Genomic DNA, 16,298 nt, shown 5'->3' with positions numbered 1-16,298 from the left:
TACATTGATTGGTGATGAATACACTGGCTGATATCTAAGACACTGTTTTATGACAGTTTTGAGAAGATTTTGGTCTTCAATGTATTTTTAAAGCATCCAGTCATGGTGGAGGGATACATGCAGGGTGCTGTCCGGCAAAATAGTCCCCAGCGCAAACGATTTTACCATCATCAAAACTCAGGAGACGTGGAGGTTCACTGCTGGTTTTGATAGCAAATAAAATGTCTATATTTGTGCGACCCCTGGTTGTGAATGACTTTCTCTACATCTCAATGATTGAATTAAGCAGAAATGTTGACAATCAAAGGAATTTCTCTTGAGAACCGCTGCTGTTTACATAGAGAGGTAGGCAAGTCCATCACAGTCACCAATCAAAACTAAGCGTTTTAGTAACAGTTGCAACATCCATCCATCCATTTTCCAAGCCGCTTCTCCTTCAGGGTTGCGGGGGGGTGCTGGAGCCTATCCCAGCAGTCTTCGGGCGGAAGGCAGGATACACCCTGGACAGGTCGCCAGTCCATCGCAGGGCAGACAGACAGACACTCACACCCAGGGGCAATTCAGCACGTCCAATTGGCCTGCCTGCATGTCTTTGGAAGGAAACTGGAGAACCCGGAGGAAACCCACGCAGACACGGGGAGAACATCCCGGGGAATCGAACCCAGGCCCTCCTTGCTGTGAGGCGACAGCGCTACCCACCACGCCACCGTGCCGCCTCAGTTGCAACACAACAACTGAAATAAAACCTAAATTACATGGTGAAAAAAACACGTCAAATATAAAGCAGTTCAAATAATTGACATGTTTACATTAGACTGCATGTTATGATTAATAATACTTTTTTTTCCTTTTTTTTTTTAACTATCCAACTTTTCAATCCCTGTTTTCTGCATTGGCTCGGCTACATTGTCAATGAGAGTTCCCCTTAATGTACTCCGAGTTTAAATCAAGGCTGATTGATTGATTGAAATCCTTAATTAGCTCTAAAGTCTTAAGCTTAATCGAATCCGTGTTGGTGCAGCCCACTCTCACTCATGTCCACTTAAGTCCACACCAGTGTCAGCCCTGCGCCAGAAAGAGTTAAAACATGGTAAACGTAGCTTTAACTTCAAAAGAAACGCGTCGAGGCGCTTCAGGACTGGATGCGGCTTTCATTAAGCGTTGATGATGTCAGTCCTGAATGTCGGGCAGGTTAGAGCCCCGAGGCTGTGCGTTCAGCAGCCTTGCTTTCCATAGTTACATCATGAGGACCAATGCAGGCCATGGGTTTCATGTTCACCAAACAATCAATCAGAATGCCAAGCTGTGCAATCAAACAAAAGCACCTGTGGCTTGAATGCAAATGCTTCTTGGAGCTGGCACAGCTACTGTGGCGTGACAACTACAATAACTGGAGCACTGGCATTGAGGGGAGTACATCTGTAAGCTTAAATAGGGCACCTGTCGCTTCCAGATTGCACGTCCCTTACAGCATGAAAGAATGTGCCGAGAGTTCTACAACAACTCCGCTGAAGAACAAGGCCTCTTTATAGAAACAAATACTCTCAGGGTGCCAAGGCTCAGGTGCGGGCGGCCTGCTGATCACGGCTGGATGCGCAGTACAGTGAAGCAGTGAGGTAATATTCAGACAGGACTCGTTTTCCGGGGAAGCAGAGCAATGTGACTTTACCACAGGACGTCTGCGATGTTTATGACCGCTTGACGTCATGCCAAAAAGATCCATATGCAACACGTTCCGCTGCTCAGAAGCAGAAAACGTCCGAATGTTTTATTTTATCATAATTTACTTTAATCGTCTGCCTAGCCGTCTTTCAGTGGGTCATTAACATTGTCATTAGTTTGAGAGTTTACAGCCAACAGTTGGCATTGCTACATAAAATTCGGCTTGCTTTAATGTTTTTAGTCGCGCACGTGAGCCAGAACAGGGCCTATCGGCTTGATCTGGGTCTCGGAGAACACAAGAAAGCACTTGTTTGAGTGCGCCCGTATGTCACTTCCACATAATGTGATAGAATATGACAGATTTACTATAACCTGGGGTTATTTCTACATTTCTTTAATGTGGGATTAATGTAGCCTAAGCTTATTTCTAGGATTAGTTTACTAGCACAACCCTAAAATAATATGGTTTGAATTAGAGCACTAGATTAATATAACATGGGGTTATTATTATAGCTCCTTTTACAGGGTAAGATTAATATCATATGGTTTTATTTTTAGTACGAGAATATTATTACCTGGGGTTAATTCCATGTTATTTTACAGTACCAGATTAATATAATACGGTTTGATTTATAGCACCCAGAAGGAGAAGCGGCTTAGAAGGTGTGTGTGTGTGTATGTGTGTGTTTTATAGCTCTGGATTAATATAATGTGGGGTTATTTATACAGTTAATTTTACATCAGCTTAATATAATATGCATTGATTTATAGCACAAGATTAATATAAACTGGGATTATTTCTATGGCTCATTTTTACAGCATCTTCTTCTTCTTACTGGCTGCTCCCTTTAGGGGTCACCACAGCGGATCATCTGCCTCCATCTTGCCCTATCCACTGCCTCCTCTACTTTCACACCAACCATCTCCATGTCCACCTTCACTACATCCATAAACCTTCTCTGAGGTCTACCTCTTCTCCTTCTACCCGGCAGCTCCATCTCCAACATTCTTCGCCCAATATATCCACTATTCCTCCTCAACACATGTCCACACCATCTCAACCTGGCCTCTCTGGCTTTATCTCCAAACTGCTCCACCTTCACCGTCCCTCTGATCTGCTCATTTCTAATCTTGTCCATCCTTGTCACTCCCAACGAAAATCTCAGCATCTTCATCTCCGCCACCTCCAGCTCAGCCTCCTGTCTTTTAGACAGAGCCACAGTCTCCAAACCAAACATCATAGCAGGACGCACTGCTGTCTTGTAGACCTTCCCTTTCACTCTTGCTGCTCTCCTTCTGTCACACATCAGCCCTGACACCCGTCTCCACCCACTCCATCCTGCCTGCACCCTCTTCCTCACCTCTTTTCTACACTGTCCATTGCTCTGGATGGTTGACCCAAGATATTTGAAGTCATCCACCTTTACGACCTCTACTCCTTGCATCTTCACCTTCCCATCTGCCTCCCTCTCATTCACACACATGTATTCCATCTTGTCTCTACTGACCTTCATTCCTCTCCTCTCCAGTGCAAACCTCCACCTCTCCAGATTCTCTTCCACCTGCTCTCTACTCTCACCACAGATTACAATGTCATCTGCAAACATCGTGGTCCATGGAGCCTCCTTCCTGACCTCATCTGTCAACCTTTCCATCACCATTGCAAACAAGAAGGGGCTCAAAGCTGATCCCTGATGTAACCCCACCTTCACCTTGAAACCATTTGTCACTCCAACTGCACACCTCACCACTGTCTCACTATCCTCATACATGTCCTGCACCACCCTAACATACTTTTCAGCTACACCTGACTTTCTCATACAGTACCACAGTTCCTGTCTGATGAAACCAAACTGCTGCTCACTGATCTGAACCTCTCGCCTTAGCCTTGCTTCAACAACTCTTTCCCATACCTTCATGGTGTGGCTCATCAACTTTATACCTCTGTAGTTACTGCAGCTCTGCACATCACCCTTGTTCTTAAAAATGGGGACCAGTGCACTGCTTCTCCACTCATCAGGCATCCTCTCACTCTCCAGGAGTTTGTTAAACAACCTGGTTAAAAAGTCCACAGCCTTCTCTCCTAAACATCTCCATACCTCCACAGGTATGTCATCTGGACCAACTGCCTTTCCATTCTTCATCCTTTTTAAAGCTGCCCTCACTTCCACCTTACTAATTCTCTGCCCTTCCTGATCCACTATCTCTCCTCCCGCTGTCCTCCTCTCTCTCTCGTTTTCCTCATTTATTAGTTCTTCAAAGTTCTCCTTCCATCTACTCAACACTCTCTGTTCACTCACTAGAACATTTCCCTCTCTATCCTTTATCAGCCTAACCTGCTGTACATCCTTTCCAGCTCTATCTCTCTGTTTAGCCAAACGATACAAGTCCTTTACTCCTTCGTTTTTACAGCATGGGATTAATATAATATGGTTTGATTTATATCATGAGATTCATATGAACTGGGATTATTTCTATGGCTCATTTTTGCAGCATGGGATTAATATAATATGGTTTGATTTATAGCACAAGATTAATATAATGTGGGGTAATTTATATGGTTAATTTTATAGTAGATTAATATAATCTGGTTTGCTTTATAGCATGAACTTATTATTACGTGAGGTTCTATAGCGATGCCTCCTTTTATTGTACATGATTAATATCACAAGATTTATTTACAGCACTGAATTAATATAACCTGGGGTTATTTCTAGGATTTGCTTTACAGGGCAGGATTAATATAATACAGTTTGTTATATAGCATGAGTTTAGGGTAATATGGTTCATATTTCACAATATGAATATAATCTGAGATTATCTGTACAGCTCATATTATGGCATGTGATTAATATAAACTGGGGTTATTTCTAAAATTATAACTCAGGGTTGTTTCTGTGGCTTGCTTTATGGAAGATAATAGCCACTGGAATCTCCACTGATGCACAGCCTGTTAAAAATGACTACGATGCTGCATGTCTAACTTGCTCCAGGACAATTTATGTTCAAGATTGCAGCTTGTAAACATCTGCTGGCCAGTCAAGACCAAGCCCTTCACATTTATTTAAAAGTGAATAAATAACGATAGATTTACATTTGACCTACATTCCACATCCACAAGGTTGATTTTGCCCTTCCAACTTGTTTCGCTGTCTAACAATGACAAAAATGGCAAAAACGTAAAGGCCTTGGTTTTCCTGCATCTCTTAGACTTACAAACGCAAATGTGGTGGGAACCTAAAGTCTCTGTGAGTGATTCATATAAAAATACACCATGCGTCTGTTATCACTGGCAATCACTGGGATATCTGGGGGTTGAGAGATTCACACTTGTGCTGTGAATAATCGGATACAGGCATTTAGATATTATTCTTCTGTTTAACAGATCATTTACAGGATTGCCCACCTTGTTCAATTGGGCAGGAACTGTTTTCCGAATGGCCTCAATTATACTAGACTATTCCGACTGAGGTGTTTAAATGGACGTTTTCTATTCTGATTGAGCCATCAGTCAGATTATTAACAGATTATTAGGCTGCATGTAAACGTGGCCAGTTCATTTTCTTATTACACACTGAGGCCATGTTTATATGGATGTTCTTGAAACCTGAGTTCTACTCAATTCATGAAACCAGGTGATCAGTCTGTGAGCAGCAGGGAAATCCTTTGCACATCAAAGGTTTATGTAATTCCAACCTACGTCTGCTCCGCTACCCGCTACGTATGAATCAATGACGCACATTAAAATAGGTTTCGAGGAAACACTCCACGAAGGTGTAATAAAAAAAGGCAGAGCGGCCTGCTGGGGCAACCCTAGTAGCGCATCCCCACCACGCATCCCTTTGAAGAGGAACAGAGATGCAGATGAGACGGAGCTGAATGAAATGCCCTGAAGTGGGAGCTATGCAGATCAGGTGAGGTATCAAAGGCTACTCAGGGGATAGCGTACCTGCCAGGTAGCACTTGAGTGACAGTAGGATTAAGAGTTCCCATGGCAACAACATCTTCGTCTTCCAAGGTCACAATTTCAGCTTTATTCCCATCCAAGTGCCGGAACGAGAGACGTTCTGCTGGAGTTCCTGCGTAGAAGTCGGCTTTTGGTAACTCTAGAAGAGCAGAGAGAGAGAGAGAGAGAGAGAGAGAGAGAGAGAGAGAGAGAGAGAGAGATATGAGAGAGAGCTGGTGCAACACTACATGCACAGAAACCGTGCTCGAAATCTGGCAGCATAGTTGGAACTTGAGGAAAATCAGTAGGACATTAATAATTCATTCGCCAAAATAAGCGGAGGAAGGATCTCATGCCTGCAGGCTCACAGCTGATCCACTGCAGCCGATATTTAGTGTACACACACTGCTACGATATTCTCCCGAGAGAGAGTCAGAGAGTCGGGGGGAGGGGTGGGGGGGGGTGGGGGTGTGATGGAGGTAGAGGAGAGAGGGCGCAAAGAAACCTGCAATGCCTAGATCTGAACACACGAGCCGCTGCCAAAGGCAATGTTTGGATTGTGCTAAAAGTATTGGTTCTACACGCTTAGACTGTAAAATAGCTACGATAGGTGTGATACGCCTGAGAACCTGTATTTAATTTCAAGCGTGTATCTCCAAACAGGATTACGATTCAGCGCAGGAGCAAAGCTCATTGAAATGGCAGAATGCATACACACACGTCTTCGGCACCCAAGCACATTGTTTGAAACAATTGTTCAGCCTGGCAGTGAGTGTGTTTGTGCCTGTAAAGACACCCTAGATCACAGGAATAACCACACAAACATAAACACAATAAAAAAAATAACAATTTTCCATTATTTAAATGTAGGCGACATTGTGTGAGCAGGTCAGGACATTGGACATTGGACATCGTGAGTCCAGGTTTATTATCGAAGCCCCGAGCCATCAAATAGATTTGTCATTTCCATGAGCAGCACACTTGATTTAACATAATGAAGTATTGATTAGCCCAACCAGGTATTGGATGATAACTTGGTAATGACAAGTAATACTGGGCTGCCACAGTGAGAGCTTTGGAAATGCTCATTAGTGCTTTTCTGAGCAAATGAATGCTTAGTTCTGACAATCTTTTCGGTGGGGACCGTTTTGGGACAATTTTAGCCCATTTTGAGCAGAACTTACTTAAAACATTAGTCAGTACATGACAAGTAAAAAGCTGTACATGCATAAAATCGTTTTTTTATTAAATATTAATGTTTTTCCTTCTCCTGAAAAGGTACGATTTTGGAGATATGAGGTTTTGATCCAACAGCAGCGATATAAACACCACAGCCAACCACCCACCCACCCACCCACAGCCAACCACCCACCCACAGCCAACCACCCACCCACCGCCACCCACCCACAGCCACCCACCGCCACCCACCCACAGCCACCCACCCACCCTACCACCCACAGCCACCCACCCACCCTCCCACCAACAGCCACCCACAGCCATGTATATATATATATACATATACACACATATACATATAGTTGCAACTTGTTCCCACATATGAGCAAACTACACCTAGTTCTACAGTCCTGCTATAGAATACAACTGGCGGGTCACAGAACTGCTGGTCTGTTTATTTCTGTCTTTCCTCCAATAATCGTAACAAATTTCTGAAGTGTGATTCCAGTTTTCAAATACTGGCACCTCACTCTGCACTGAGAGCGCTGAGGGCAGTCCGCCCACCTCCAAGGAATCCAGTGCACTTCAAAGCACATCAGAGCCGCCACACTTTAGCCACTTTAATTTACGGCTGGCGTCACTGCTGTTCTCACGTTTACAAATGAAGGCCTGCATAGAAAATGAGTCTGATAAATAAATGCGCCCGTAGCACTTTCAGCACTTTCAGAGCTGCTGATTTGAAGGTAATACATTAGAGTGTTACACAGTAATGCAACCTCTATTTGTCATGTTGGAGGCACGCTGACATCCCAGGTTCTTTTATTTGATGGCAGAATCACTGCTGTGTGCTCACCCACAAATCTGGGTTACACAAACACTCACAAGGCTTAACTTTGCTCGGTGTGACAAAAATGTTCCCTCAGCAAGGCTGTTTCACTCAGACATGTCTGCTTTCACATGTACTTATAACAGAACTTCAGCTGGAAATAATACTATTTGTTGCTCACCACTATTTTTCCCGCTTCTGAAGAAATGACTGTCTCCTCCTGTTCTGAATGAACTGGAGAAGAGAAGGAGGGATATTAAGGCCCAATCCCATTTCACCCCTCGCCCCTACCACTGAGCCCTTAGCCCTCTGTTTTGCGCGTTCACATTTAGGGGGTGGGGTGTCCTGATTCTTGAGATAGAGGGGTGGGGGGGGGGTGGGGGGGGTTTGGGCTACATGACCCTCCAAACAGAGGGTTTTTCAGAGACTCCAAAACAGAGAGATATGAGAAAAAAAGACAAACCAGCAAGATGGAGCACACGAGATCAAAGGGAAAAAATATGGTAAGTTTTTTTCCCTGCATTTTTTCAAGCACCCCCTCGTCCATAGGAGAAGGCAAACTAGCTAGTGGCCCCCAGTTAATTAGAATCTGAGACCCCTGCTCCAAAGACTACAATTACAGCAAAAGATAAATGGTATTACAGTAATGTTGAGTCATTGTAATTCAAGGTGACTGGATGTCTTGAAGGAATACATCTTCCCACTCATCTGATAAGTGTTTTCAATTCAAATGAGTGGTGAGAACACTACCGGGGAGAGTTCCCACCACTCATTTAAACCGATAAGGCTCTTCAGTTGAGGTTGAAATGTCGTCAAGATTATCCCTCATTCATTCTGACAAACTACTAGACTGTTTATTGCCCTGGAAGACTGGAATCCTTCACCGTCAAAGCGCTGTAACATCAACAGAAACGTGTTACCAGTCCGTCAAAACTTCTGCTTAATTAAACAGATACTATATAAACAAACTCATTCAAAGTGGTTAACTGTGATTACAGGGAAACTTAGAGAGTCAGAATTGTTCACAGTGGTGGTCAGGGCCGGCCCTTCCATTAGGCGATATAGGCAAATGCTAGGGGCGCCGTCTGTCCAGGGGGGGGCGCTTGCGTGCATGTTATTTATTTATTTTTACAAATGAACAATTAATAAATATGAAAACAAGCAAACTCCACATAATCATCATAACTTCATTATTTAATAATATTAGTCAAATTAATAATTATTATAATAACAACACACAACATCTATCACCTGCACCACCCCACCCCCCCCACCCCCGCCCAGAAAGGCAGAAGTCCTCTGGTGCCCAGGGCAGAAACAGGAGAAAAGACCCCCCCCATTTTCACTAAATAAGCAGGTCTTAATCCTCGTTGATTAGAGACTCTACAATAAGCAGAAAGTTGCTCTCTGCACTACTTTAGGTAAAATAGTTTTAAAATATTTTTTGTGCAACACCTTTAGATTTATTCATTGTTATACGGTTATATTCATAATTCACTTCCTTTTTATTTGTTTCTTTAATACTGATTTTACTGTTTTACTGTTGTTTTCGTTCTAAAATAAAAAAACCCTCAAAAACATAAAGCTTTGCCGCGTCTGTGTGAGTGTATAAACCCGGTGATTGATGATGCAGGGGGCACCAACCAAAATCTCGCCTAGGGCACCACATTGGTCAGGGCCGGCTCTGGTGGTGGTGATAGGAACCAGACGTCCACCACTAAAAGAAATGGTTATGAAAACACTGCCTGATGTCTGAGATTTTTGGCCTAAAACTAATCAGTTTTTGACATAATTTGAAAATGCCCAAATTGAAATGACCAGCAGAAATGGCCCAAAATATCTTGGAGAAAAAGCAGTAAATGATCTTTTTGGAGATGAAGTTTTGTTCTGACTATATATTAATATTAATCAAGGGGTAATGGTGACTAAAGAAGATTTTAAGGTTTTACCATCATCAACATTCCATATAAAACTCAGAAGGCACGTGTGGACTCACTGGTGGTTTTGGACAGTAAATAAAATCATTTTTTGTGTTGTTGTCATGGTGACCCCTGGTTCCACCACCACCACTAGTCTTTTCACACAGTCAGTTCACAAAAATCACTTTGTTTATAACTCAGAGACTGAATTATGCAGACATTTTGAAAAAATGATGGAATTCTGTCGAAAGTGAACATCTTAACCTCTTATTCTTGTAACGTTTGGGAGCGATGAGGAGGCGGATGCATGTGTGAAGACGAGCGAGATTTATTATGGGTAAATCCATACTCAAGACGGTCCAGGGTCAGGGAGCCAACACGGAGAAAAGGAGGGACAGACGTAACGCAAACGCACACAGGGAAAATAAACAAACACCAAACACTTCAAACAATGCTAAACAAGTCAAACAAAGACCAGCAACCTAACATGGGAAAATACAGGGCTTAAATACAACAGGGATGACGAGGGACAGCAAGACACAGGTGGCAAAACACAGGTGAAAACAATCAAGGGCAGGGTCTGGAAACAAGGGGGCAGGACAGGGAAGCATCAAAACAAAAAGGACATGTACAAGTAAACAAAAGCACAGGGAAGACTGGGAGGGGCCAATCGTGACAATTCTCCAGGGTGTTTTGGTTCGTCCATCTGAATTTACGAGACCGAATCGGAAGGAAAATTATTTTTCATTGCATGAAAAAAATGCAAATGTTTATATTATTTATTTATTTATTTTTAATGTAAAAGCTCAAATTAACAGAAACTGTTTTATGATCTACACACAATCACTATATGCTCACAATTTACTGAAAGCCAAAAATCTCCGACGCTCTTTGTGAAAAACGGGTCGACTTTCAGTAGAAAAACAAAGTTCAGCTTCTTTTATTATAAGGGTTTAAAATGACATCACCGTCTATTAGACTGGAGAGAAGAGCTGCAGCCTCACACGACGCCCAGCTTCTGAATGGAGCTTATGGAATATGAACGTTATGAAGAACATGACCAAGAGCGTTTTGGAGCCACCGGTGGTACCGAGGAGTTTAAGAGGCTACTAAAGAACAAAGTATATATATATATATATATATATATATATATATATATATATATATATACTTTGTTCTTTATATGTATATATATATATATATATATATATATATATATATATATATATATATATATATATATATATATATATATATGTGCAAACTTGTGGTCTGAAATAGACACTCGAGAACCTGCCAGGGATTCATTAACTGCCCTGAATCTAAAAGCCAGACACAGAAGATTTTCTCATCACGTACAATTCACAGCGATAATAAGCAGAGAGACAGTCATCCTCTCCAGACTTGCACATCAAACTTCTCCCATCAATACTTCAAAGCTTTTGGGCATTCTTCCTCATCCTTTTCAACAGTGACCACAGCTCGGAGATCATTGGCCAGAAAATGAAAAGAACTGACCAGGAAAGAAAAATGAGCCGGGATCAGGTCAGAGATGGAGGGACAGATTAAATTAGATGAGATTGATTATGTTCCTGTATTATCTGCTCGCAGGGACCACGAGTGCTGACCTTCAAGTTCTCCATCATTTCAGTCATCCCTATCGATTCAGGGTCTATTTTTTTAACCTCACGCTTTTTCTTCTCCTTTTTTGACTGTTTGTTTGTCACTCTGCCCCACTGGGCCACTGGCCACTATGAGTCTCAATCAAGTCTGGGAGGACGAGTCGATAAGCGGATATTTGGTTGACGTCCTTATGAAACATGCACGGTTGATGCATGACTGGCGCGTGGGTGAAATGGATGCTGAAACTGTAGCCAATGCGACTTGGAAGAACTTCCTTTGACCTCATGGTTGGAGCTTTGAGGAACTCTACCTTCACTGGCATGATTTCATTTAATCAATCTACCCAGCAACGCTGCAATGCTGCAAGATATTAGAGAACCTATAGAACAACAGCATCTGAATAGCTGGAAACCCACTGTATTACATGCATTACTTTTAATGTAAGTCAAAGGAACCGGGCGATTTTCTGCCATTTACACAAATGTAAGAAATTTCCCTGTTTAAAAAATGACAATAACCACTGTTTTATCTTAATTTAATGCCATTTCAGTGTATCACGGTCATTTTCATAACAAGCATAAAAGAATCACTAATAGCATGCTAATGTTTCTATAGCTAGCTAGCTAACTTTCCCGTTCCACCTTAAATAGTCCAGCAGGTCTGATACCTGAAGCGCCAGAATGTACCTGCTGCGCCTTTTAAGGTGGAACGTGAAAATTTGAACGAGAATCTGGAGAATATCTGACTTCAGCTTCATATCACTGAAGAATTGGGGGGGTGATAATAAATAATTGCCCCCCCTCTTTGAAGGTGTTTGATCCCTAAATGTAACTAAAGCCCAGCAGTGAGGAGCTGAACTTTCCCCTCCTCTGCTGTCCCTGCAGACGGGCAGGGTCGCCTACAGAGCGGCGCTAGTAGCTGATAATGAAGTGATGCTCTTTTATTTGAGGGTCTCATTTCAGAGTCAATGGAACCAGAAGATTTTCAGAGTAATTTTTCAGCCAATTATTTTAGTCCATTCATCACGAAACAAACATACAACATAAAGGGCAATAGGCATTTTAAAATTCTCTCAAAAACTGAAAAACTGAAAGACTGTGGAGATTTTGAGGTTTTGTTCTGACAGCAGTGATATGCACACCTATTGTGCTGTGAATGGACTGTTATGCTGCTGATTTGGACCACCAGGTGTACTGATAGATGAAGTAAGAACCGAATGGCTGAGCTGGAAACAGTCATTCAGAGCAGTTTGGGGTGAAACTCTCCTTTCTAGGGAAACTTTCAGAATCAGAACTGTTTACAGTGATGGTGATAGGAACCAAAAAGTTCCTACGTGAAATGGTTACAAATTCACTGCCTGATGACCAAGACAGTTTTTTACAACAGTTTTGAGTCAGTTCTTGTCTTTTTCATCATCAAAACCACATATAGAAGCTCAGAAGACACATGTAGGTTTTAGATAACAAACAAAATATATATTTGCATTATGTTGTAGTCACGGCGACCCCTGGATCCTATCACCACCACTGTAAAGAAATCTCTATAATCTCCATAATCAACCATTTCACTCCAAACCCCTCTGACTGACTTTAATTACATCACAACAACTGACATAATCAACCATTTCACACCAAACCCCTCTGACTGACTTTAATTACATCACAACGACTGACACAATCAACCATTTCACACCAAACCCCTCTGACTGACTTTAATTACATCACAACAACTGATACAATCAACCATTTCACACCAAACCCCTCTGACTGACTTTAATTACATCACAACAACTGATATAATCAACCATTTCACTCCAAACCCCTCTGACTGACTTTAATTACATCACAACGACTGATACAATCAACCATTTCACACCAAACCCCTCTGACTGACTTTAATTACATCACAACAACTGATACAATCAACCATTTCACTCCAAACCCCTCTGACTGACTTTAATTACATCACAACGACTGATACAATCAACCATTTCACACCAAACCCCTCTGACTGACTTTAATTACATCACAACAACTGATATAATCAACCATTTCACTCCAAACCCCTCTGACTGACTTTAATTACATCACAACAACTGATACAATCAACCATTTCACTCCAAACCCCTCTGACTGACTTTAATTACATCACAACAACTGACATAATCAACCATTTCACACCAAACCCCTCTGACTGACTTTAATTACATCACAACAACTGACATAATCAACCATTTCACACCAAACCCCTCTGACTGACTTTAATTACATCACAACAACTGATACAATCAACCATTTCACTCCAAACCCCTCTGACTGACTTTAATTACATCACAACAACTGATACAATCAACCATTTCACACCAAACCCCTCTGACTGACTTTAATTACATCACAACAACTGACATAATCAACCATTTCACTCCAAACCCCTCTGACTGACTTTAATTACATCACAACAACTGACATAATCAACCATTTCACTCCAAACCCCTCTGACTGACTTTAATTACATCACAACAACTGATACAATCAACCATTTCACACCAAACCCCTCTGACTGACTTTAATTACATCACAACAACTGACATAATCAACCATTTCACTCCAAACCCCTCTGACTGACTTTAATTACATCACAACAACTGACATAATCAACCATTTCACACCAAACCCCTCTGACTGACTTTAATTACATCACAACAACTGACATAATCAACCATTTCACACCAAACCCCTCTCACTGACTTTAATTACATCACAACAACTGACATAATCAACCATTTCACTCCAAACCCCTCTGACTGACTTTAATTACATCACAACGACTGATACAATCAACCATTTCACTCCAAACCCCTCTGACTGACTTTAATTACATCACAACGACTGATACAATCAACCATTTCACTCCAAACCCCTCTGACTGACTTTAATTACATCACAACAACTGACACAATCAACCATTTCACACCAAACCCCTCTGACTGACTTTAATTACATCACGACTGATACAATCAACCATTTCACTCCAAACCCCTCTGACTGACTTTAATTACATCACAACAACTGACACAATCAACCATTTCACACCAAACCCCTCTGACTGACTTTAATTACATCACGACTGATACAATCAACCATTTCACTCCAAACCCCTCTGACTGACTTTAATTACATCACAACGACTGATACAATCAACCATTTCACTCCAAACCCCTCTGACTGACTTTAATTACATCACAACAACTGATACAATCAACCATTTCACTCCAAACCCCTCTGACTGACTTTAATTACATCACAACAACTGACATAATCAACCATTTCACACCAAACCCCTCTGACTGACTTTAATTACATCACAACAAGTGACATAATCAACCATTTCACTCCAAACCCCTCTGACTGACTTTAATTACATCACAACAACTGATACAATCAACCATTTCACACCAAACCCCTCTGACTGACTTTAATTACATCACAACGACTGATACAATCAAACATTTCACTCCAAACCCCTCTGACTGACTTTAATTACATCACAACGACTGATACAATCAACCATTTCACTCCAAACCCCTCTGACTGACTTTAATTACATCACAACAACTGATACAATCAACCATTTCACTCCAAACCCCTCTGACTGACTTTAATTACATCACAACGACTGATACAATCAACCATTTCACACCAAACCCCTCTGACTGACTTTAATTACATCACAACAACTGACACAATCAACCATTTCACACCAAACCCCTCTGACTGCCTTTAATTACATCACAACAACTGATACAATCAACCATTTCACACCAAACCCCTCTGACTGACTTTAATTACATCACAACGACTGATACAATCAACCATTTCACTCCAAACCCCTCTGACTGACTTTAATTACATCACAACAACTGACATAATCAACCATTTCACACCAAACCCCTCTGACTGACTTTAATTACATCACAACAAGTGACATAATCAACCATTTCACTCCAAACCCCTCTGACTGACTTTAATTACATCACAACAACTGATACAATCAACCATTTCACACCAAACCCCTCTGACTGACTTTAATTACATCACAACAACTGACATAATCAACCATTTCACTCCAAACCCCTCTGACTGACTTTAATTACATCACAACAACTGACATAATCAACCATTTCACACCAAACCCCTCTGACTGACTTTAATTACATCACAACAACTGATACAATCAACCATTTCACTCCAAACCCCTCTGACTGACTTTAATTACATCACAACGACTGATACAATCAACCATTTCACACCAAACCCCTCTGACTGACTTTAATTACATCACAACAACTGATATAATCAACCATTTCACTCCAAACCCCTCTGACTGACTTTAATTACATCACAACAACTGATACAATCAACCATTTCACTCCAAACCCCTCTGACTGACTTTAATTACATCACAACAACTGACATAATCAACCATTTCACACCAAACCCCTCTGACTGACTTTAATTACATCACAACAACTGACATAATCAACCATTTCACACCAAACCCCTCTGACTGACTTTAATTACATCACAACAACTGATACAATCAACCATTCCACTCCAAACCCCTCTGACTGACTTTAATTACATCACAACAACTGATACAATCAACCATTTCACACCAAACCCCTCTGACTGACTTTAATTACATCACAACAACTGACATAATCAACCATTTCACTCCAAACCCCTCTGACTGACTTTAATTACATCACAACAACTGATACAATCAACCATTTCACACCAAACCCCTCTGACTGACTTTAATTACATCACAACAACTGACATAATCAACCATTTCACTCCAAACCCCTCTGACTGACTTTAATTACATCACAACAACTGACATAATCAACCATTTCACTCCAAACCCCTCTGACTGACTTTAATTACATCACAACAACTGATACAATCAACCATTTCACACCAAACCCCTCTGACTGACTTTAATTACATCACAACAACTGACATAATCAACCATTTCACTCCAAACCCCTCTGACTGACTTTAATTACATCACAACAACTGACATAATCAACCATTTCACACCAAACCCCTCTGACTGACTTTAATTACATCACAACAACTGATAT

General features: G+C 41.4%; 1 protein-coding gene across 2 annotated transcripts in view; it reads right to left on the bottom strand.

Annotated features, from left to right (window-relative positions):
- LOC108435695 (contactin-4) overlaps nt 1-16,298 on the bottom strand; it is a 237,245-nt gene that overhangs the window by 111,892 nt on the left and 109,055 nt on the right. For both annotated transcript variants that reach the window (XM_017711696.2, XM_037534749.1), the window contains exon 2: nt 5,612-5,768. In XM_017711696.2, coding sequence (XP_017567185.1) covers nt 5,612-5,666 — 55 coding nt within the window. In that variant the 5' untranslated portion in view covers nt 5,667-5,768. The remainder of the gene's footprint in view (nt 1-5,611; nt 5,769-16,298) is intronic.

This window comes from Pygocentrus nattereri, chromosome 26 (assembly GCF_015220715.1).
Source record: "Pygocentrus nattereri isolate fPygNat1 chromosome 26, fPygNat1.pri, whole genome shotgun sequence".
Taxonomy (NCBI): domain Eukaryota; kingdom Metazoa; phylum Chordata; class Actinopteri; order Characiformes; family Serrasalmidae; genus Pygocentrus; species Pygocentrus nattereri.
The sequence above is the reverse complement of the archived record's forward strand: the minus strand, read 5'-3'. Positions and strand labels throughout refer to the sequence as shown.